General features: G+C 33.8%; 1 protein-coding gene across 1 annotated transcript; it reads left to right on the forward strand.

The window, feature by feature from the left end:
* Positions 1-1127: 1127 nt before the first annotated feature.
* Positions 1128-23534, forward strand: LOC117329724 (ran GTPase-activating protein 1-like). Its single transcript, XM_033887817.1, is given in 18 exon segments — positions 1128-1326; positions 2450-2577; positions 3229-3288; positions 3691-3870; positions 4518-4652; positions 5836-5994; positions 6746-6859; positions 8685-8784; positions 9497-9581; positions 10095-10149; positions 11302-11391; positions 17083-17145; positions 17147-17179; positions 17543-17587; positions 18711-18771; positions 18989-19080; positions 19917-20041; positions 22028-23534. Coding segments are annotated over 18 exon segments (1710 nt in total). The 5' UTR covers positions 1128-1211; the 3' UTR covers positions 22098-23534.
* The last annotated feature ends 1685 nt before the right edge of the window (positions 23535-25219 follow it).

Here is a 25219-nt window from a genome sequence, read left to right on the forward strand (position 1 = left end):
GAGTTTATTGTCTAGTCAGTATCTAGGGTCATTGAAAGCTCTTCTCCGTGTAGTAGTCGGTGACTATTTCACTGAATGGCTTATCGAATCGCGAGAGGCCCGTCAAATGTCTATCCAGAAGTTTTTTCAAAACTTTTTCATTGTTTGATTTTGCCAAAATTGTCTCAATGATTAGGGACATGAAAAATAATACCACTAATAAAACACCCAGCAGACTTTATCTTAACTTACTAAATGGTTATCTTCAACAAATAAAGTTAACAATTTCGATGTTTAAAGCATCGTCAATTATATATGTTTAGTGGTAAAAAAAAGTTATGTGGATAGGTCTATACTCTGGTTTTCAGGTTCAGCGGCAAGAAAACTATGTCAGGAAGTCATCCAATGGTAAATTTGTTTAACCTCAACGCAAGACATGAAATACTTTTTTTTTAAATACTAAAATTTAGTGTTTTTTGTTTTGTTTTTGTTTATTTATTGATCTATTTATTTTTTTGGCCAATTTTTGTTTTGTTTTGGCTTAATTTTTTTTTTTATTATTAAAATAAGAAAATGTTACTGTCTTTTAGAAATTATAGGGAAGTATCTTTTTATCAGCATTTTTGTCTTCTTCTTTTTTGGTAAGACCTCCGTCAAAAATGACGATTATGGTCAATTGATGGTTTGATGCTGTTTAAAAAAAGTGAGGGAATTTAGGTACAGTGAGAGGTTTTTTTTTAATTATTTTTTTTTACTTAAGATATAACCAGGGTCAAATACTATTTGTCATATTAATATATGCCACAATTAAATTGGACACTTGATATGTGTTTTTAATTTTACATGTATCACGAGTTTTATGAGTGCATCATTTAGGCCTAACAGATAAAATAATTCCAAGTGATTACCGTGTTAAATTGATAATTTTCAACTTGTTTGAAGAGTCTTTCACTGAAATGTTATCGACCAAGGGTCTGTCATAAATTTTTTTATTATTATAAGGAACAAAAATATTGATATGTCTTTCAAGATGATAATGTATCATTCCGATATCGTCATAGTTTTCTATTAATTTGCATCAAGGACATAGATTTCCTTTGATGTCGCCGAAGAAAAATCCAGTTGTTATCTCCCTTGTTGAACCGGAAGTAGGTTCAAAATCGCCGCCATAATCTAGCTAAGTTGCATGGTGAAAAAACAACTGGCCTATCAACAGAAGTAACGGCCTTAAAATGGCATCCAGCGATATATCACAAGTTACAGACCAGTTAGCGAAAACCAAGGTTGATGAAACATTCGAATTAAGTTTTAAAGGACGAGGATTAAAACTTAATACAGCAAGCGATGGTAAAGTATTTGTGTCGGTACCGAGACGTATCATAACATTCACACTGCATTGTCACAGTAGCATATAACTATGTACAGAAGCTAAATAACATTTTTATATGTGTGTGTCAGAATACAGAATGAACCAAATTGTCATATAGTCACGAACTAAAATTGCGACTGATTCTAGTAATGGATTGCGTACTAATGAATTGAAATAACATGATAAACATCCCTTCTCGTTGTTTATTCATGTGCCTCACTTTCAGTACTGAAAACAGCAGTGTAATTGAAATGTCGTAATCCAATTATCCCGAATACAAAACTAATTTCATTCCATACGTGTGATATTTATATATATGATTTTTTATTTGGTTGAGTTCATATTTTTGAAAAGTGAGGATATTTGCAACCCCCACCCCCATAGGTGAATGCCTAGGCAAAAAAGGCTAGTGGGGTCAGGATGTCACATGTGATAAAAGCCATGGCCATTTGCATTTGGTTCAGGATAGCACCCCACGATCACAAATGGGCATCTATAATTTGTCTTGATGAAATATGGGGATTTTAGTCATATGGTAAAAGTACTTATTATTATTGAATATGCATAAGCATGGGTATCACCATTTCAGCACAGACAGTTTGTTTCAATGCTTCAATTAACAGTTAAAACCATTCGGGAGTTAGTCTCCTGATTTTGGACCTAAAATTTAGACATGCTACATTTTTAAGTATTTTATACTTTTGAATTCAAATACTAGTACTATCAGCAGGGCTTTTTCCGATGGCTTTTGGGGGGCCTTTAATGGGCCCCATCCCCAATTGAAGTTATTTCATATTTAAGCCAAATTCCCAAAATTTGCAGTTTACTGCTGAAAAAAAATCTTTCCGAATTCACCAAACAATTCTCAAAATACGCAGTTTGAAGTATTATTTTGTCAAAGGTACATTTCTTAGCTTAAAACTTTAAGTATGTTCAAAACTCTCCCATACTATTATTATAGAAATTCCAAAAAGTTGGCATAAAGGTAGATTGCAAGCTGCAAACACTTATGATCAAGTGTCTTCCAATAATGATGTTAGGATAAAAAAACTGCAGCATACATTGATCACCAAGTGAGTATTATTTTTTGTTTGTACACAGCCAAAGAAATAGCTGACGAGATATCAAAATGCAAAACGATGACAGCACTGAGAATGGAAGGGAACACATTGGGAGCTGATGCAGCAGAGGTCATTGCCAAAGCTTTAAAAAATCACCCAGAATTTCAGGTAGGTTCAAGACTATTCCACCATGGACTTCTATTATCTATAATTTTAACAAATCCATTTTCTTTTATCAAAGTTATTTATTTGATTTACTTGCATAATTAGTTTATTATTGTTCAGGTTTTAGCTCACCTGCCAAAAGAGCAAGTGAGCATAGGCCGTTTAGCAGTAGTGTGGCTTTTGTGAATGATTCAGGCAATTTAGGCCTCTTATTAGAAAATTCAAAAACCTCAATCAGAAAATTGCAAACTTTGCAAAGGAAATTCATCATTCAGTTATTGATAGTGTACCATTTGGTACAAGTCTAAAGTGTGTTACTGATTTCTTCTTCAAGTTCTGACCTTGGACGACATCACAGTCCTCTTTCATTTTAGTACTGGTCAAAGTTTTCCTGTCCCCACCCCCTTCCGTTTGTTTCTGTCTGGGATGGCACATGTACCTTGATAAGATATTGTTTGTTTCAATATACAGTTTATCCAAACCAATCAGGAAAAAAACGTCTTAATCTAGTTAGGGAATGGAGCAGCCAGCAAGTTTTCATTATCATTAATACAGAGAGGGCACATGTACAGTGGATAGAAATTATTGTTTATTTCATCGTAGATGCTGTAATACTAAATATACAGTGATTTTATTGTTATTGTTTCTTTGTAGAGAGCACACTGGAGTGACATGTTTACTGGTCGACTGAAAACAGAAATCCCTCCTGCTTTGGTAAGATTTTCAGTCAGACTTATAAAGATTTATCAATTTGTATCAGATACGTAGAACAAAAATCATAACAAGATGTTGAAAAAGTCAAGAAAAAAAGATGTTGAAAAAGTCAAGAAAATAAGATGTTGAAAAAGTTAAGAAAATCCTTAATATATATATAAATGACATGAAAAATATTGTCACACACGTGCACATGACCATTGTTTAGGCCCTTTCACCCATGTTTTTAAGGTCACAACCTGATTTTTCTTATTCAAAATATTTATATATTTAAAACGTTGAAAAACTACTCAATGTAATTAAATAACCATATTGGTGACACTGGGATACGTTGTGATTTAAACTTCCATTTTAAAATTAAATATGTTGTATTAAAGACATTAATGCTGATTTGCTCTGCAGAAACATTTAGGTAAGGGGATCATATCAGCCGGGGCTGGACTTGTGGAGCTTGACCTCAGTGACAATGCGTTTGGTCCGACTGGAGTGGATGGTCTGATTGAGCTGCTGAAAAGTCCAAGCTGTTACACGTTGAAGGAACTCAAGCTCAACAACAACGGTTTGGGCATTGGAGGTGGAAAGGTAATGACTATTTTCTGGTGGCTATGGAAGATATATAAAAAGAATACTGAATTATGTGTGTAGTGAAGTACCAGATGCTTGCTTGTTTGCTTGCTTGTATGAAGAACAGGTAAAAACACATTACAGACGATCGCGAGTGCCCCAACAAGAATTAAACCCAGGTCTCCGGCATGATAAGCCATAGCTCTACCCCCTGAGCTAAAGAAGCATGCTTCATCAGCTGAGTGACAGAGATCGTATTTAACACTATGTACAAGTCACACTGACCAATTCCTTTTTCATTTGTTTGTTTGCTTGAAAAACAAATTGATCTCCAAGGCTGTAAACAATACCTTTAAGACAAAACAAATATCTGCAGGTTTTATTCACTCTCAAATATTATTGATGAATATTTTACATTTAGTAATACAGCAGACTTTTACCAAGTAATTATCTCTTTTTTGAGATAATTCAGATATTTTTGCCATTGTTGACTGACTGATGTCTTGAACAAGCATTGATTTTCAGTAGTGTAGTTTTGTAATCTTAAACTTTGAATTCAGCAATAATGATTTCATTTGATCTCTGATAAATTCCTGTAATCTTTTTATACATTACCGTCCACTTGATTTCCATGGGTAATACTGTTGGTTTCCCTGTTGGTACAGATGCTGTCACAGTGCCTGCTGGACTGTCATAAGTCGAGCAGTGCTGCAGGCAAATCACTGGCCCTGCGGGTGTTTATATCGGGACGTAACCGACTGGAGAATGATGGAGCTACCGCTCTGGCTGCCGCCTTTAAGGTATTGTGTTATATGGAATTTCCATATGTATATACATAGGGGCTTCTTACTTACATCAATAAGCAATTTTTGTGAGCTTGAATTATGCCATTGTGTGTTGTCCAACTGGCTTCAACTTTTCGCTTGAAATGGCTTTCAGCTTCTTCTCAATAACTGAGGGACCTGGAACCATCATTTAAGGTTGGCAGCTGTCTGGGATGAAAGTAAAACCAAAATTGTGTGTTAGGTTGTAAATAATGGTACACAGATGCAGTCTGCAGTAGAAGAGGATTAGTTATGATGAAAATGTGATCATTATTTTGTCTGTGGCTTCTTTTGTAGTCTCTCTTCTGTATCAAAAGATGTATTTTGATTAAAACTATTTGCATTCTTCGATGACAATACTGAATATTGTATAGATACTAACCACCAACCTATCCACCCACCTACTGACATGTCCTTCAAATATAGGAAGTCAAAATTGGTTTAATATTATAGAACTGAGTGCTTATCAGCTGAATTTGCTTTTGAATCATCTTTGGAGTCAGGAAGCTTAATGTTAATGGAATGAAAATATTGACACCTTATATTGAAGGTGGATCCCAAAAGGGGAAAATATTTGTTATATAGAATAAATAAAAGTGTTTTGCCATGATTAATGAAATAATCAGGTGAGCAGTGCATGCCCTCTGTGCCTCTTGTTAATGATTTTTATAGTCGCTGATCAAACTGTCCTTCTGACACTGAAAACAATCTAAACATGTTAATGATGGACTGCCACATTGTCATACCTACTAGATGTATATTGTCCACATCATTGTCCACTTGTCCTGTCATTTCCCCTACCTTGTGGTCAATTGTTGATGTTTATCTACTTTGAATGATCGATGGACTGTCAGATAGTTAAACTACATGTATATCATCCACACTTACGTCCAGCTGGCTGTTTGTTTTGTCTCTTTCTGTCCAGGCATTTTCCATGGCTTTCTGTGCGGATGTTTTCCATGACTTTCTGTCCGTACGTTTCCAATGGCTTTCTGTCCAGACATTTTTCATGGACGCCATTGGTGATCAAACATGTTGCAATCTTATGACCATGTTATGGGGTTAAAGAGGTCAGCACCATTGGTGTCAGAACAACTACAAAAATTATGAACCAGGCACATCGTTAAAATTATTCACCAAAATTATTATCTGTTGTCAGGCAATTGGAACATTAGAGGAGATTTCTATGCCACAGAATGGGATCAACCCTCCTGGAATACATGCCCTGGCGGACGCCATAGCTCACAACAAGGGGCTGAAAAGACTAAATCTCAATGACAATACATTAACAGTGGCAGGTGCCAAAAGTATAGCAAAGGTACGTCCTACACTTGTAGATTCAATTAAACATTTTATTGCATTTTTGCCAGTGAAATATAGAAATTAAATCTAATAAAACTTATATTTTCACTGCAGCAATGAGCAGTAAAAATATAAGATTTTGAAGTGAAAATATAAGTGTTGCAGTGAAAAATATAAGTTTTTCATTTTTAGGTTAATCAGAACAAACCTTTGTATTCACTTCATTGAAACTTGCTGATCGTTCCAACCTAAGCGAAGATAGTTATATGGGTTATTTTGCTGTATTTCTGAAATATTAAGACTGGTTTTTGACAAAATACTCACTGGACATTAGCTATTCATGCACAGATTCTCCGTTAACAGCAGAAAACGCTGAAATTGGGTTGATCAAACCTTTCAAAATTGCGCCGTCAAGTTGATGTGGAGTAACCTCACAAAGAGATGACGTCTTGAATTATGTTGATGATTCACACACTTTTTCACACTATTTATTTTTCGATGTTTTTGATTTTGTTTTTAAGTAAATAAAATGCAATAAGAAGAAAATTGAATGGTTTCCTGTTTAATATAACATATATTTCACTCGTATGACAGAATATTTCGATATTTTTCACTCGTGAAAATATCGATATTCTGTCATACGAGTGAAATATATGTTATATTAAATGGGAAACCATTCAATATGCTCTATTTGATTGGTGGATATCGGTGAAATGTTTTGGATATATTTATTCTTCATCGTTAATCACGACTTTTTTGTGTTATAGGTTCTACCTCATATACAGAAATTAGAAGTATTAAATTTCGGGGACTGTTTGGTGCGGACAGACGGAGCCAAGGTGTTAGCAAGTGCTATCTCTAGCAGTCATACTAGTCTCAAGGTACGTATTGGTGACCGACAAACAGGATAATCATGGAAGGTTTTAATTTACAGTGTTATATTCTTGTAAAAAAATCATTTGTTATTTTGATCGCAAAAGTGTATGAAAAATGTTTACTTGGGAGTTCTTGATTTTTAGGCAATTATAAAAAGTTGTGAATGTTGATCACAGATTTCCCAGAGATGTATGATATCAGACAACAGATTAAAGTTTATTTAAAAGAAAACTTTCTCCGCTGACAAAACAAAATGTATGAAATGCTAGTAGTGAAAAATGTATCACGCTACATCGATAAATTTTTTTTTTTTTTTCATGCCTATAAAATTGCTGAGTTCCAAATACTACCAATATGACAGATTTGATTACAGATAGAATATTAATATTTATGTAAAATTTATTTAGCATGGTAAAGAACGTTGAAACTGAAACCCCGGTTCATAATATTTGGCCTGAAGGTACATTCAGCTTTTCTTTCAAACTGTGCTTTCAGGTTTAATTGAAAGTTCAAAATGTTTTTAAAAAGTTACTGATGATAGTGATTTTGACAGCTGTCAATTAGGGATATTGGCAGCTATATCGTATCAAATTAGAAAAAAACAGCTGGACTATCATGTGACTTAAAGTAACTGTTATTGGGTTTCTCTCATTTACTTTGTAAAGTAGCATTCTAAGCCTTAAACAAATGATAATATCGAAAGTATGTGCTTTATATTTATCTGACCCAAATATTAATTAAAATCTGATATATTTGTTTATGTGTAGTAAGTAACAAATTTAGCCTACGCTATTACATAAAATAATGATTTATCAATTTTGGTTGTATAAGTATCTGATTTACGAATTGATAAAATTCAATGAACTCCCATATCTAGTAAAACATATGACAGATATCTGGTAAAATATATATGACAGATATGGAGTCAAATATATATGACAGATATCTAGTCAAATATATATGACAGATATCTAGTCAAATATATATGACAAATATCTAGTAGAATATATATGACAGATATCTAGTCAAATATATATGACAGGTATCTAATCAAATATATATGACAGATATCTAGTCAAATATATGACAGGTATCTAGTAGAATATATATGACAGGTATCTAGTCAAATATATATGACAGATATCTTATCAAATATATATGACAGATATCTTATCAAATATATATGACAGAAATCTAATCAAATATATATGACAGATATCTAGTAGAATATATATGACATATATCTAGTCAAATATATATGACATATATCTAGTCAAATAGAATGTGACAGATATCTAGTCAAATAGAATATGACAGATATCTAGTCAAATATATATGACAGATATCTAATCAAATATATATGACAGATATCTAGTCAAATAGAATATGACAGATATCTAGTCAAATATATATGACAGATATCTAATCAAATATATATGACAGATATCTAGTCAAATAGAATATGACAGATATCTAGTCAAATAGAATATGACAGATATCTAGTCAAATATATATGACAGATATCTAGTAGAATATATATGACAGATTTAGTTTGGACCTTTATTTGATATGGGATTCAGGTGCTATAGCCAACACCATTCTCTGTACTGGTGTGGATAGTAGGTCCTCCACTTATCCACTGGATACCCAATAGTATGCAGGGTGACCGAGTGATAGAGAAATCAAATGGATAACCCTGATGAAGCCTGCATAAGGTGAAACGGGTAGACGGTATTAATAATGTTGGAAGAATCACCACTATTTCTGCTGTTTTGATATGTACACGTATTTGGACCTTTATATGAAATGGATTTGATCTTCTTTTTGTAGGAAGTTAATTTCTCTGGAAATGAAATAAACAAGGTGGGGGCCACAGCAATAGCCGATGCCATGGAAAACAAGGTCAATTTGGAGATTTTAGATCTGGATTGTAAGTAAACAACAATCGATCATTGATTTGAAATTCTTATTTTGGACCATGCAATGACATGCATACTGACCTTTTCCTCTGTATGACCAAATGTTTTTTTCATATCAAGAGCAGGGGGTGGAGGAAATGCTCCTTCTTAAATGAACATATGGATCAAATTCTTTGTTCTGTTAAAATTGATTGGCATTATTTTGTGAAAATCAGCACACTGCCATAACTTTACATCAATAAGATGTTGTTACGATTTTATCTCCCACTTTATCTCCCAATACGGAGATTTATTGTGACAAATTTTGGCCATCTAGTAGAGGGAGATCTTCCACAGTGACATCTCTAGCTAGAGGTTGGTAAAATTGCCACCATTTCTCTAGCTTAATTTTAGCATTATGGAGGGATTTAGATGCATGAAACCTCAGAAAGGGGAGATACTAGTGCATAATTGCATAATGTTTTTAAAGAAAGAGGAAATGATAGCCTTTAGACAAATTGTCAGTTAAAGTTGATGGACAGATTAAAACATAGGGTATCACATGGAGGATTTTTCGATGTTTAAGGTTATCTGGAAACGAGGGGATTTTGTAAATAAAGTTTTTTGTAATTTTCTGCTGTATCATAATTATACCCATGATTCTATGATTTGAAAAAGTTGGTATATATTTTGATATACTATATATAGACAGCTGTGTGATTGTTGCATTTTGTCTTAAAACAGCCAATCAGCTAGGAGAAGATGGAGTGGAAGAAGTTAAGGGAACAATGGAGGCCATAAATAAGGCAGATGCCCTCGGATCACTAAGGTTTGTAACATACACGACAAGAGTTTCCCTGATCACTGTTCCTGTTCCATGACATCTTCCATGGTTTGATACTCCTGGCAAATTCTGACAATCTTTTATAACAGTGTCCATTCATTTGTCCATCAACAATAAGTTAAGTTTATGAGACAAATTTCTTCAACATGCCACAGTGCAGGCAGATATATTATAATTAACTTATATAACTTTTTATGTGTCGATCAAATTTTGATAGATGTATTGTGGTATACTGACAGTGTCCATCTGGTTGTCCATCTGGCATCTGTTAATCAAAAAATGGTTAAAGGTTTTGTAATATTAAATGGTATGGATTCAATAAAAAATATTTTCCAAATTTTTGAATCCTAACTCCCACCATTTACTGATAAGGAGATTGGATATATCCTATAAGAACCTGCTCGCTTTACTTTTATTAATATTTTAAGAGTTTGACTTTGTTGAAGAATGATAAATCATGGTTGTATAAAATTTATAAGATGTTTTATTTTGTTGCAGCGGTGATGAAGGTACAGATGATGAGGATGAAGAAGATGGTGATGTCCATGGAGAGGTCTGTATGAAATTATTTCAGGATAGCGGGTTGTCATTCCTATGTTTGCAAAGTGCTTGAATTTTTCATTTTGGTCCAACAAGTTTTTAATTTGCTGTACACGAAGTTAAAAATGATATGTGATTCTGGCATTGTGGATAGGGAAATAGATGATTATGTAATTAGATCATGATCTTTTAGGTATGTATATAATGTGCATTAATAAATAAATGTCTAGTGCTACTCGTGTTCTTTGCTAACATTGCTGAACTACAGCATTATGCAGCATCCTCAGTGATGTAATGAAACGCCAAAATGTTAAACTTTTCAAAAATAATTTTACCGTCCACTTAGTAAATATTGCGGTTTATAACAGTTACCTAGTCTGTGTGGCAGTGTGAGTGCATTTGTAAGTTGGTCTGCAAAAAAACTTGTGTACAAAGAGATACATTATAGGGAACAACCAACCAATTGAAAAAATATATTTTTGAAACAGCCCCTGTGTATAGAACGTTGAGCCAAGGATAAAATGTCTGGCAGCCACTGATTGGCCAGTATGTTATGAAGTGAGAAAATAGATATGTAGCCTGATAGGTAACTATCAATAAGAAATGTTGATATAAATTTTGTAAGTCCGATTGGTTTTTTTCCCAAAAGTTCACGTAATAATAGTAAACATGTAAACATTTAAGATTTTTGCGATTTTTTACTGCGAAATTCACCTCTTTTCAAAATGGCTACCCTGGAGAAAATTTGAGCTGAAGGACCCAACTTTTTTTTTTGATTAGGTGTTATATCAGACCCTAAACTTTTGTTATAAACCATAATCGTCATATTCAATTCAAGAATTTGAATGAAATAATCCAAAACGTTAACACTAAAGTCTATGGGAAAACAATTGGTTGGTTGGTCTCTTGTATGTCATTAATCCCAAGGCAGCTTTACAAGTATTTCATATTCAAACCATCAAGGTCTACACCTGATTAACTTTTAATGGTCAAGGTCAAAGGTCACACTTGACAACTTTTGAAATGAAATTAAAAGCTTGTGTACAAGATATCTAATAAACCCCCTGAAACCCTCTTAATATTTAGAATTACTGTGTTTTATATATCTTGATGTGGGTCATCACAATAGGGGATATTGGATGTATACATGTTTGTGGTTTTGTAGGAGGTGGAGGTCAAGGAGGATGAAGAAGGGGATGCAGTCGATGACCCCGAATTACAAGTGAAGGGCAAGGCCATCAGTCCTGAAAAACAGGTATGGTACTCAGAAAACTTTCTGTATAAAGTGTTTGTGACTTGTAGTATGTTTTCCAGGTTGAGATGGAAAAATACAAATTTCTGTGATTATTTGATGTCCTGACCCCAGACTGTCGTAGGACTATTCCATTAAAATATCTACCTGACCCCAGGACTCCAAAATAAATCACTTTTATCCATAATTGAATTTCTTTCCTATAAGTTTTCGTAATTTATTCAATAAATTCTATGGGTGGTACCCCTTAACAAAACCTGGAGTCCTGAGGTGGGATAGATGTTTTACTGGAATAGCCCATATATAGAATCACTATAATGCAGCGATTTATCATTTCAGAATCACTTAATCATCGATCTTGAAAATGGTTGACAATACTAAATACAGTATTTTATAATATTGACTGAATGCATTCATGCTAATGAGATATTCGCCGGCAATTATTATAATTGTGTAATTTTTAATTTATTGTTTTGTATTGAGTTTATATATTAAGAATGGATACTAATCTGTTGATTAAACATATAATTTATGACAAAATGCTGACGTTCAATAAAAAGTATTTTATTGTTGAAACGTCTGATATATGTGTTGATTTTCGATCATGTCATATTTAACTGGACTTATGTTGGACAACTTGTCAAGTGTGGCGTCACCCATCCCACCCTGTATTTATCCTCTAAAGAAAATGTGTCTTGTTAATAAAAATCTTCCCTAATTTGGCTAACTCTACACATTAACTGTTGAGCTCTGAAACTTAATTAAGCAGATAACTTTACATGGATTTCACAAAATTGTATTTAACTAAGTGTTAATTAAAACTAAAGTCATTCAAAATTTTTGTACTGTATAATATAATATGTTAATGTGTTTAAAATTTTGCAATTTTAGTGTTTATATGGACTATAATAGAATGGTACAATAAATTTTTGATAGTTAAAATAATAGACTTGAATTTTTGTTTGAAAATGACTGTATACAAATTGTTACATTATCTTGATGTTAAGCAGTCAAATTAGACGTTGGAATATAATATCTGTGTGTTTGGAATTGAAATTAAAGATAGATTAAAGTGTTTGATTGGATAGGATAGGATGTCATAAATCTCCAAGTAGGATAAACCACTTATTCCTTATCATCACTTTCACAAATTAAAACCTCACCACAAGCACAGCTGATAGCTATGTAATAAAGCCCTGTTAATTAGCTTGTTGTTGTCTTGGCCACTAAAATTCTCCTTTGGGTTATTTACAGGGTGACGCCACACTTGATCTCGTTGCTGATCTGGGAAATATGAAGTTGTCTTGACAACAGCGAACGCCTTAGTATTCCAGGAAATTTGTTTATTCAGTCCCCGGGACAATTCTTGTTCATTATTCGTCTCAATGACACTGATTCCTATAAGTTGTAGAAAAATATGGTTGAATGTTTACTGGATCTCCCGATTTTATCTGTGATATTTTTAGTAACATGGTATTTTAAACTGTCATCTCAAGGCAAGATCAGGTATTTTAATAAAAGAAATTCAAGATATAATTATAATATAATTCCAATCACATTCTAAATGTCATTCATAATTTATGTGCTACATGTATCTTGTCCAAAATGTGTCTTTCTGTCATCGATTTGTTAATATTTTTCCTGTCTTCATGCTAAAAATACTCTTTGATATGTCTTAGTTGCGATCATACCTCATTTTCGTTGGCTGCTAAATCCTGTTAGAGTTTTTCTCACAACATGGTTTTAAAATTAGCTTTACAACATTTATGTTTTTACCTTCAGCCACTGGTTTTAATGTATCATCATCAGTTTGGATTCTTCGAGTGTACAGTAATATATGTCTGTCTGTCTGTGTACAGGATTTTTACCGGACAAATTAATACTACCATACAAATGAAGTCATTACACGGTATATTTGTGCATTTGGGATTATTTTTTGGGATTCACATTATTTTTAAGGGAGTTTTAGTTTTTAGTTATGGTTTCTTGTCTGAACAATTCCTCTTGAAGATTTCATTCAGAATTTTCAAACATCACTGATGTAGTCACCACACACTGAACATTGCGCATCTTTTTTTTTTATGAGTTTATGATTTTTATGACAGTTATGCTAGTTATAGTCTGACTGAATCTTTGTACCAGTTCCTATCAGAACTATAGCAGTATAGGAACCACATTTTTTTAATCAATCATATTTTATTGGAGTTAAATCCCCTTTTACTATGTATATGGTTGTTGTCTGAATCATGTACAGTTTCACTAAATAAATTATCGTTAATCACTTTCACTGATGTTTAAACCATTTATATTGCAGTTATGTCCCTTTCCTGTTTCTTAATAGAAACCTTGTTTGGACAACTCTCCTAACAGTTTTTATCCAATTGCTCTTTTTATCCTAATTTAACAAGTGTTTGGGACAGAGAACATGGAAATATGTTAGGATTGGGAGGGAGTTTGCATGGGTTGGAAGGTTGGGGATATTAGTCAGCTATCCTGGAAACAACTCCACTTAACTTTGGGTTAGAACTTGACTTGTTTGGATATTTGATGTCTTGTTATTGTAGATCAGCATTCATTATTAAGTTTTTAGTCACTATTGTTTTTTAAAAAAGTCAAAATTTGTGTTTTATTAGGTCACCTGAGACTTAAGTCTCATGTGAACTATTGCAATCACCCTTTTTCCATCGTCTTTTATACGGCATCCATTCATAGAAACAAAAATACATTTTTAACTTAGATATTTGATGCTGGGATGAAGGGCTACCTTGTTTGCTCAAATGAATGGCCTTGACCTACATTCCAGGTCACTTGGGTCAAAAGTGTTAAAAAAATTTTAAATGACTCAATATATATATATATATATATATATAAGGCCCAAAGAGAAGTCATGATATTCAGTCAGTAACATGCTGGGGCGAAGAGTACCAAGTTTGCTCAAATAAATAGCATTGACTTACACATGATTTATAAACAAAATATTGTCTCAGAACTCAGGTGGGTGTTGAGGCCTGTGTGTCACTTGGACCAAAAGACTGTTGAGTTCATGACATGGTGCAGTGTCTGTCGGTAAAAAAAATTTCTTCAAAGGCTTTCTTGTTCTGAATGGATTTTGATAAAATTTTGCTATAGTATCAAGGTCTGTTTCATCAAACCTGAGTATCATGGGTTGGGTTTGATAAGAACCCAGGTTTGGCAATATGTACCTGAGTACCTACAAACAGAAAAACATTCAGAAGGGCTTGGTAAAATAGGGGAAATAAAGACGGTATATATTGAAGTAGAGTATATTTCAACTGAATATGCTATGAATTATCTAATAGGAACGAGGAAATCAAATATTATATTTCTAACATTGCTGTGAATAAGCATGTTTTGAAGTAATTTCTGAAATATACAGGTGAGCAATACAGGCCATGTAGACCTCTTGTTTATATTTTATTTTTTAACACCAAAGCTGTCAATCATTTTTACTGATATTCACAAAATGTTGTCAAAAGCATAATCACAGCTACAAGTTTGTTCACTTTGATTGTAGCATAGTTGGTTGAACTGGCCCAATTTTTTTATTTTCATGTCAAAATAAAATAGATCTTTTTAAACATGCAGTATCTTGATTGTTTTCTATAAAATCTTTGTTGTATTTCATCGCTTCTACAAGTATTAAGATCAAGTAGTGGATGTGATGTCACAGTAAACCAGTAACCCTTTCATATCGATGCATTACAACTTCTGAGGCAGCATGTTTCTTCAAACTTTCATCTTTGATGGAAGATACAGTGATGTAGCTCGACAAATTAATATGCTGACTGAGTTGGAGTAATGTGAATAAGAGAATGGAAATTAGCAGCCCAAAAATGAAAGATTGAGAATTATAGAGTGTTTTAGGGATATTTAGCACAGGATAGATTATCCAGTAATGAAGCAGATATGATACACATCACTTCGTCTGGTTAAAAGGTTTCAGGAACCCAGTAAATTTGACAAGTTCACTATATTGTTACCGAAGCCTCACCATGAACATACTTCTCTCACATACCTGAAGATTGTACGGAATAAACAGGGTCTGGATAAGGGAGGTTAGAACTACTGTAAATTAAGAAGGAAAATGCTGAAACCAAATACCATAGCTGTCAGAGACAGGATCAATGTTACAAGGGAACAGTTAAGTCAGGTTATCATGTAAATACACATTAACGGTATACATATTCATAAACAATATACATATTCATGAACAATATACATATTCATGAATAATATACATATTCATGAACAGTATACAAAATCATGAACAGTATGCATATTCATGAACAGTATACATATTCATGAATAGTATACATATTCATGAACAGTATACATATTCATGAACAGTGTACATACCCGGTACTCATAAACAGCACCGTTAACATATTGTATGAGTGAAACTAATAGTTGAAAGATATCATAGCAGGGCAGATTTTAATTTAGTCAGTTATCTAAGATATTGTATCTATTGAGATACAGATTAATTAAAGACTGCTCCAGATCTAGAAAGAACACCCTGTCGGACAGTATATTGGTCAGATTAGACAAGATATCAGAATGTACAGTTTGTGTTTGATAATTTCCTTTGATAATAGCATGTTGGACATGATGGAAAGTCTGAATATTTAGCGGCATTGAAATATGTTTAAGGATATATACCAAAATGTCTATGCAAAAATAGGTGCTGTGATTACTTTGCCTTTATAAAACTGAATGCAAGATAATCACATAAGTATATCGAAACAGCCAGAGCTTCACAAAGCCCCTTGGCAGGAGTAAAACTAGTTGATGTTTTCATTGTTTTGTTTGTTGGGTTTTGTCCTGTGAACAGCCTAGATCATTTTAAGGTGAGGTTTCCTTGTATGTGGTCACCACCTCGCTGTACATCATATGGGAGGCCTGTCACATGTTATCGAGGGCATGCTGTGATCAAGTATCTGATCGTAACCATGAGTCGGCACAGAACAGTCTGTGATGTTACTCCAACAGTTTAGAAGTTGACACGGCGAGAAATCTATGATGGGCAGTTTCCTGAGAAATGCAAACCGTCTTGTGTAGGGATCGAACCACACACCTCGGATCTTCACCTGTCATGATTAGTAGGACCCTACCTGTGTCGGTTTGTGTTTACCGGGGAGCTGATAAACGTGCTGGTTTGTGCTGTCGTGTTTGTGTCCTTGAGAAAAACACTTTACCCTGATTTCTCTGGATGGCATGCCATGGGACTCCTTTTATGTTGTTCAATGAGGTAGTCACCAACTTCTACAAGGAGACCCCCCACCTCAAAATGGTTCACAGGGCAATAAACCCAGCAAACACACATAGTCTGATTGCCACACTTACCGGGCTATCATGGATCTCTTCCCCTATCACGTTTATGTTATTGTGGACATATGGATATGTTGTTATCACTTCAATACTTAATTATGTTGCAATATTGATGTTATGCTGGAGTGTCTTCTTATAGTAAAACCTGAATATTACGAAAAAGACAATAGAAACCTGAAGTAATTGTTTATGCAACAAAAGCTGTACAATTCATTGTGTCTTGGTTTCAAGAGTATAATCAGATAATCATTTGAAAACAAAAATTCTTGGAAGTACACTTAAGATTAAGTATCCAGTATTAGATACAAAAAACGTATGGAAGTTTTCAATATTCTTTTTTTTTAGTCTGTGTCTGCAAAAGACTTCCTTGCATTCCCTTCTCCAACGAAGTTGATGCAAATGGGAACTGGGACGAGCAGCAGCATTGAAGCAAGAACTAGGGGTAAATAGTTGATTTTATACTTCATAATGTTATACAATGTTTCTTCAACAGAAACCTTCTCGCGGTTAGCTTGTTGTGACCACCTGATTTTAGCTTACCATCATTAGATGGTGGGTTATTCAAGTTGCCCTACATCTGTGATCCCTCCTTAAACAATTCTTGTTATCGCTATTTCTTGTTAACTAAATGATCTTTCAAAAAATAGAACGATAAAATTATTTTATTTCTTGAGAAAGAAAATTTGAGCCAGTCAACAAAATTAAAATATTCAGATCCAAAAACAACAACTCAAGTAAATGTATTTGCATACAACTATCTATATAATGTTGAATTTTATATATATATACAATATCTGTTTTGTAGAGTGAATGTTCAGACGTGGATAAGGCTGTTCAGACATTTATGAAGGTAAGACAACAACTTAACATCCAAAGAAACAAAAGTTTGATTAATATATACTTATATTCTTATTACATTGTTCCATCTTGAGAGATTCTGATTACATTGTATTACATCTTGAGAGATTCTGATTGCATTGTGTAACATCTTGAGAGATTCTGATTACATTGTATTACATCTTGAGTGATTCTGATTACATTGTGTTACATCTTGAGAGATTCTGATTACATTGTGTTACATCTTGAGAGATTCTGACTACATTGTGTTACATATTGAGAGATTCTGATTCTTAAATGACTCATCTCGTCTTCAGTTTTGACAGGAAGAATCCAGATCTAAAGCAAAGCTAAAATTTCACATCATGACAAACCAAACTGTTAAATTTTGGTATGGAAAGTGGTTACATATCCTAAGGCCATTACATTAGTAGAGTATAGGAATATACATAATCTTCCCCTACCTTGAGGGCGATATAGAGATATTTCCAACTTGAGGGATGATATTCTTCATTGTCTAACCCAAGGTAAAGACAATAAAAAAAATCCTGAGGATTCCGAGGAAAAAAAAAAAAAAAAACCTGAGGATTCCGAGGTATAGACAATAAAAAAAATCCTGAGGATTCCGAGGTATAGACAATAAAAAAATCCTGAGGATTCCGAGGTAAAAACAAAAACAAAAATCCTAAGGATTGGAGATTTCTCTGTCATGTCCTCAAAGTAGCAGATAATTATTTTTCTCTCAGCAGACTGTTTTACTTTCTCAGCGTCCAGTTGTGGTGATATTGAATAGAAATATTGCAATACAACACAATGTTGATGTGATGTGATTAAATTGTTGTTGTGACATCATTGTATTGTTGCAAGAACTTCGATCCTTGTCGTACCCTAGGGGTTGACCTAGATATCACACCTTAGGGGGTAACAGAGAAATCTTGAACATTTAGAATGGGAGATAAACCGGTCAATGAGAACAGACCTTCTTACTCGGTACATACTTGTCACCCATCTCATTTCATTATTATTTTTGTGTACCTAGGACATTTTTTATTCATAGGGTCTTCAGTCAACTTTGCTAACCTGAAGAGTGTTCACTATGAGAGGATCATCGCTCTAGTTTTGTTGTTTATTTACAGGTTTCATCTGTTGTTGTGCCAGTTGACACCAAGACCAAGGAAGCAGCATGTGATTGTACAGGTACATTTTGTTTACCTTTTTGCATAATGATAAATTGTTATGTTAATTTTTTACAAAAAAAGGTATATTAATTGTGTTTACATTACAACATATTACAACACGAGATCATCATAATCAATTTCACCTGAAGACTTTTTATAAAAGGAAGCTGGCTACATTTTTGTTACGTTAAAATGGAAGGACATTGTTTTGAGATGTTGCTGATTTTTTGTTTCAGATAAACTATTTGAGGATTTACTGCTGGATAGTAAGGAAGGGGGAGCCTCTTTGTTTGCCAATTCTTTGCTGGTCAATATGGGAGTGTTAAAGGTAATTAGTACTAATTACAGGTCACTAATCACTGGTACAGTTCTCTTTAAACTTTGAAAGGGGAAAAGGTTAAAACTGTACTGTTAAAAATAAATATCATTCCCAACTTGTCTATATCTGACAATTTTAAACTTTGAAAGCGGAAAATTTTAAAACTTTATTGTTAAAAATAAATATAGTAAATTCCCAACTTGTTTATATCTGACAAATTTATGGTTGATAGGATGATTATTTCACAACTGCATTTTTTTTTTTCGATGATGATTTCAAGTGATATGTTTTTACTATGAGTGACATCACAATAATGTCATGAGTGATATTGTGTGAAATTTATGTTCATTTTGATCACCGTTGTTCACACTTTTGGTGGTGTTTAAGTAAATCGTGAGGGCAAATACTGTAGATCTAGCAAGTCGTGAGTGCTGCTATGGATGCATAGGTAATTGAGAGTTATCTCCCCTGTCAACTAGCACAGAACATGAAAAACAGTTCATTTCTCTGTTTGAAAACCTGTTAAATGCAATAAGCCAAATATAAAAAAAATGTTGAACTATTTATAAATGCATCACTATTACCAACACAACACTTTACATTCTACATCAATCATCTGTTAAAATCTTTTCTCATTGACCTGATACTAGATCTACAGTTGTGTAATCGTACAAGCACCAAAAACATTGTGTGTCCATCGCACAGACATCATTCATATATCACCATTTGTAACACCATCATTGTTGCATGAAAATAACATCTTTGAATCTGTGTTGTGCAGTATAAGTGAATCGATGTCTTCTAATTCCATTAATAATTTATCTAATTATCTGTTTGAACGACAGGGTGAAGACAAAAAATTCCGACCTCCCAGTAGTATCGTCGGCCCACTTACAATATTGGAGCATGCCGTCCAACAGTCTTACTTTCCAAAACAGTCAAGAGAAATTTTATCAGCATTTATCGCTAAGTAAGTACAGTAAAGTGGAAAAAGAATGATTCCATTTCTGAGTCGGATCGGCGAAGCAATGAAAATTTACATAGTTTCAAAATGATCGATACGTAGAATTCTGACTTGTCAATACACCCTCTTAGCCCAGGTAGATAAGCCAATAATTTGTTTATCTGTCACCTGGTGGAAAGGGCAGTCTGTTAAGATAAACAAAAGATCAAATGCCTGACATGAGGCAAGCTGTTCACAACTTGCTGCACATCAGGTAAGTTTGACCACAGGTCATGGGGTCAATTAATGTTAATTAACAGTCTTTTGGACTGTGAAAAATGGCTATAATACAGAAGAGCAGGGTGGTTGTGTTACTGAATCGACCAATGCAAAGACATTGAGAAAAGTAATGGGACTGGAAAAAAACGCCCGTAATAGCAGGGTGGTCTTAATTTTTAGCTCACCTGGTCCGAAGGACCAAGGTGAGCTTATGCCATACCGTGGCATCCGTCGTCTGTCAACAATTGACTTATTTGACTTCTTCTTTATAACCGCTGATCGGAATTTCACCAAATTTGGTCAGAAGCATCCCTATGGGTAGGGGACTCAAAATTGTACAAATGATTGGGCTGACCCCCTGGGGGCCTCTGGGGCGGGGCCAAAAGGGGTCAATTTAGCTATATTGATATAAACGACTTCTTCTCTGAAACCTAGCAATGGATATCGCTCATATTTGCTTGGTAGCATCACTATGGGGTGGGGATTCAAAATTGTACAAATGATGGGGCTGACCCCCTGGGGACCTCTGGGGCGGGGCCAAATGTGGTCAATTGGGCTATATTGATATAAACAACTTCTCTTAAACTAAGCAATGGATATCTCTCATATTTTCCTGGTAGCACCTACTTGGGGTAGGAATTCAAAATTGTACAAATGGTGGGGCTGACCCCCTAGGGGTCTTAGGGGCGTGGCCAAAAAGGGCCTGTTTGGCTAGATTGATATAAACAACTTCTCCTCTGAAACCAAGCAATGGATATTGCTCATATTTGCCTGGTAGCACCCCCTTGGGGTAAGGATTCAAAATTGTACAAATGACGGGGCTGAGGGGCGGGGCCAAAAGGGGCCAGTTTGGCTAAATTGTTATAAAGAACTTGTCCTCTGAAACTAAGCAATGGATATCTCTCATATTTGATTGGTAGCATCCCTTGGGGTAGGGTTTGTTTATGTTCATCCATATTAAATGCTTATGATATATTGACATAGCAATACCAGTGACAAATATACTTAAGCATAGTTCTCTTGTTTCATATCTCATGAAACCAGGTGAGCGATACAGGCCCTCTGGGCCTCTTGTTAGTTGGTTGTTAAGTGAGGTTTCATTGTAATAGTATTCTCCCATGTTTGTACAAGTCATAGTTATTTATCCAATATTAAACTCCCAGTCAGGATAGCTTACCCTGTATCACTTAGTTTGAGAGAGGAAAACCAAAAATGCCTCGGTGACATCTTGGCTGGCATTTGTGTTTAGCCTCATCATTTCACTTAACCTTAAGACGGCCGTATGTCTGTTTTACAAACATTTTTAAATTCAATATTTTATTGGCCACAAACTCTAAAAGAAATGATGTCCTGTATCCCATGGCAGTCATGTATGATAAATGGCCAAAAAAATATATATCAATCGAACTATATAACCAGCTGACAAATTTACAGATTATGACTTTTTTAAGGACTTGATAACAAAACTTTCGTCAAAGAAGCCAAATCGGAATTATCTCCCTGGAGTTCTATTTTCTAGATACTTAATATCTAATTAATGCAGCAGAATAATTATGTATTACATGTATGTATGTATACTTGCTGCAGAATATGTATATGTTTGTTATTGATGTGTAAAGGACTTCCATAGACCTAGACTGATGTCCAACCCTTTTGACATAATTGAAAATTAAATTGAACTCTCAAAACTTAATAAGATTTCTTAGATCATTGCATTAAATGTTTTAATTTCAGGCCACATCCACTCCTGGACAAATCTGGACCAGCTCGGCATAATCTTCTCCAGACACTCTTCAGGTTTTGAAAACTACTTCTTTTATACTGGAAAAACCACCAAAGCATCCATCTTTAACAGCACAAACAACTGCACCAGTTAGCCATGGTGGATTTTATATAGCTGCCATCCAGAACCACCAAAAGACATTTATTTTATGAATTGAAAGATATCATTGTTGTTGTTTGTTTGGAAATCATTTGTGGATATGATTTACAATTTGGAAAAAATCTTGATACATTTGTACTGAAGAATTTTAAATTATCAATTTGTGCTTTTTGGGTGATGTGTACCAATTTTGAAATTAACTGCTCTACAACAGTTACATGTAGTGTCACCCTATGTAGTCATTTTCAATCTGATTCATTACCTTCATCAATCGGAACTTTGACAATTAAAAAAGAATTATCAGAAACATTTTATATTACATGAGTTATTTTAATACTCTTTTCCTCAACTCTGGGGGCAATCAGTATGTTTAAATTAAAACTCTTTTTCAGATACATTAATATGTATAATTCAAATTGTGCTACTAACAATATTTTTGACAAATGCTTCAAATTTATTTTAGCTTTAAGGACCTCTAATTAATTAGACATAAAGAAAAACTGCAACTTTTATTTAAAAGTAAAATTTAACATTTATTAGATGATTTTTGTTTTTTTTTGTGTCGAGGCTTGTGGATTTACTCAGTATTTCACAAGAATTTATGTCCAGCAGATCTTTTACTCATGCATATTTAGGAGTGCTATTTATTTGAGGAATATACCGTATTTATCCTCAAATAAGCTCCTCCCTTCGTGAAAAAATTTAGTGCTACATTTACCCTCAAGTAAGCCCCCTCCCATAGTGTAAATTTTAGTACCGTGTTCATCCTGAAATAAGCCCCCCTCCCATGTGTGAAAAATTTAAGTATTAAAGTTTAGAGAGTAATTATTTTTAAACCACTTTACCACTTTAAAAATGATGATTCTGCAAAAATACAGAAGGGGGCATATTTATGTTCAGGGGATTATTTGCAGATAATATGGTATGCTACATTGTACCAAATATTAAGTCATAAATACATGTAATAAAGAATTGTCACAAACATGCAACATGCAGTTAAATTTTGTCTCAAATTAAATATACGGTATCAGATTTTGTATTTTGTCAAATTTAATTATGCATAATGTTAGTGATAGAATTTTGATTTCTTCAAAATCACTTTTAGATATTTCATCTTCATAATACAAGGGTTAGACCCTTTAATACCAGGTTTATACATACACATGTACCCTTTTTATCTACACTGAAATTTTCTCAGGATTCGATGAACAAACTCATGGTTTAGCTAAACATCAAATATAAATCATAAATTATTATTCATAACTATTTTATAATGTATCTGGTTCCGATGGCCAGGATCATGTTGTGAATTGTCTGGATTTTATTTTGTGTATGTAATAAAACATTGCAATAATATTTTTTATGTTTTATATTATTTTTATCACTGAAATGGGATCATTATGGCCATGTACATCAAAAGGCCAACTGTTATTAGCAGACCATCATCAGACTGGGAGCTGTTTTAAATTTCCCTTTGTATTTGGTCCAGCCTTAAACAGTTCTTGTTGTCACCATTTCACAAACATTACTCATCAAATTTCATATGTAGGTATCCCTTAGTTCCCGTTTGTGCATGTTGACAGCCATCTTGTATTTTGACTTCTGAACTTTGATATCACTATTTCTCACTGATCGGTCACTAGTGTAATACGTTGATTACTGTTAAACTCCTCTGGGTCTGAAGTTGTACATATAACATGGTAGATTTTGAGATCAGAAAAACTAAATGACCGACAGATTTATATTTAGTTCACATGAGTTATCGTTATTGTATGGTGAAAGAGTGTCCGTCCATCATCCATCCGTCAACTTTAACTTATTTCTCAAACTACATGTATAAGCAACTGGGGGCTGATATTTAGCTAGGAGTTACCTGGTGTAGATAAAATTAAGGTGTCCTTGTATGAATGACCTTGATCCATTTCCAAGGTCACATTGGTCCGATATATTGAGGCTTTTATTTTGCCAGTGACCACCCAGTGTGCTGCTGATTAATATATATATGTTGTTGGGACCATGATCAATGTTAGGTTTCCTCATATATTTGACCTTGACCTATTTTCAAGGTCACAGTAGTTAAATAGAGAAAATTCCTTGGAGAATCAAAAAGGGTGCTCAGACAACACATTGGGATGGCCTGCATATATCCCACCTCTTGGGTGTATCTGTAAGCTAGTCATGCCCTGCCAGTTCTTGGACATCAACTGGGTCAGACAACTACCTACCACGGACTGGGAACATCATGCTCCTGGATCCATCTGTCTGCTGGCCACTCCCGGTCCAATGCTGCTACATCAGTGTTGTTCAAATTTGATATAATCTGCCGGGAACTAGAGGAGAACTGAGAAACCACACCAAAACTAAAGTGGATGTTACAATCTGTGCATAGAAACTTAAAAATTGTCCAATATCCAAGCTTTAAGGTAAAATACAAAGGTAAGTTGATAATTCCCCCCAATATATTGAGTATCCAAACTTTGTAATATTATAAAGGATTTCCAATTTTGATGTGGTTAACATTTAAAATGAACAACAAACAATATGCAAACATGAAAACATTGCACCTTTATTAAAAACTCCATGTCATTTTGCCGATTTGAAGATTTATTAGGAAAATGGAAAAACATGCAAATACAATCCTTAACTTTATATATAATTTGTACATATATATTTAAATTCAATACAGATTAAAAGGAGAATGGTGATTTACCTCCCTTTATAAAATGTCATGAACGATTCACTACTGGCGAAAGACTCTAACAAAGAGCAAGTGGTGTATAATATGTCATTTGTTCAGCACATATGTGTACCGTAAAAAGGATAAATTTTATATGTTCAATATATCTAAGTATTCATGCAATACAATTTTGTGGCAATGATATGAATAGTTTTAAGTTTTATTTCAAATTAGATTTGTGTAGTCATATTTCAATACCAATATCAATCAATTTTTTTTTAATAAATTCTTATTTACAGTATTTCAACAATAAATTTAAACATTTTTGAAACACTATAGATAAATTATTTAAAACTACATTAATTAA

Source organism: Pecten maximus, chromosome 6, assembly GCF_902652985.1.
Source record: "Pecten maximus chromosome 6, xPecMax1.1, whole genome shotgun sequence".
NCBI lineage: Eukaryota > Metazoa > Mollusca > Bivalvia > Pectinida > Pectinidae > Pecten > Pecten maximus.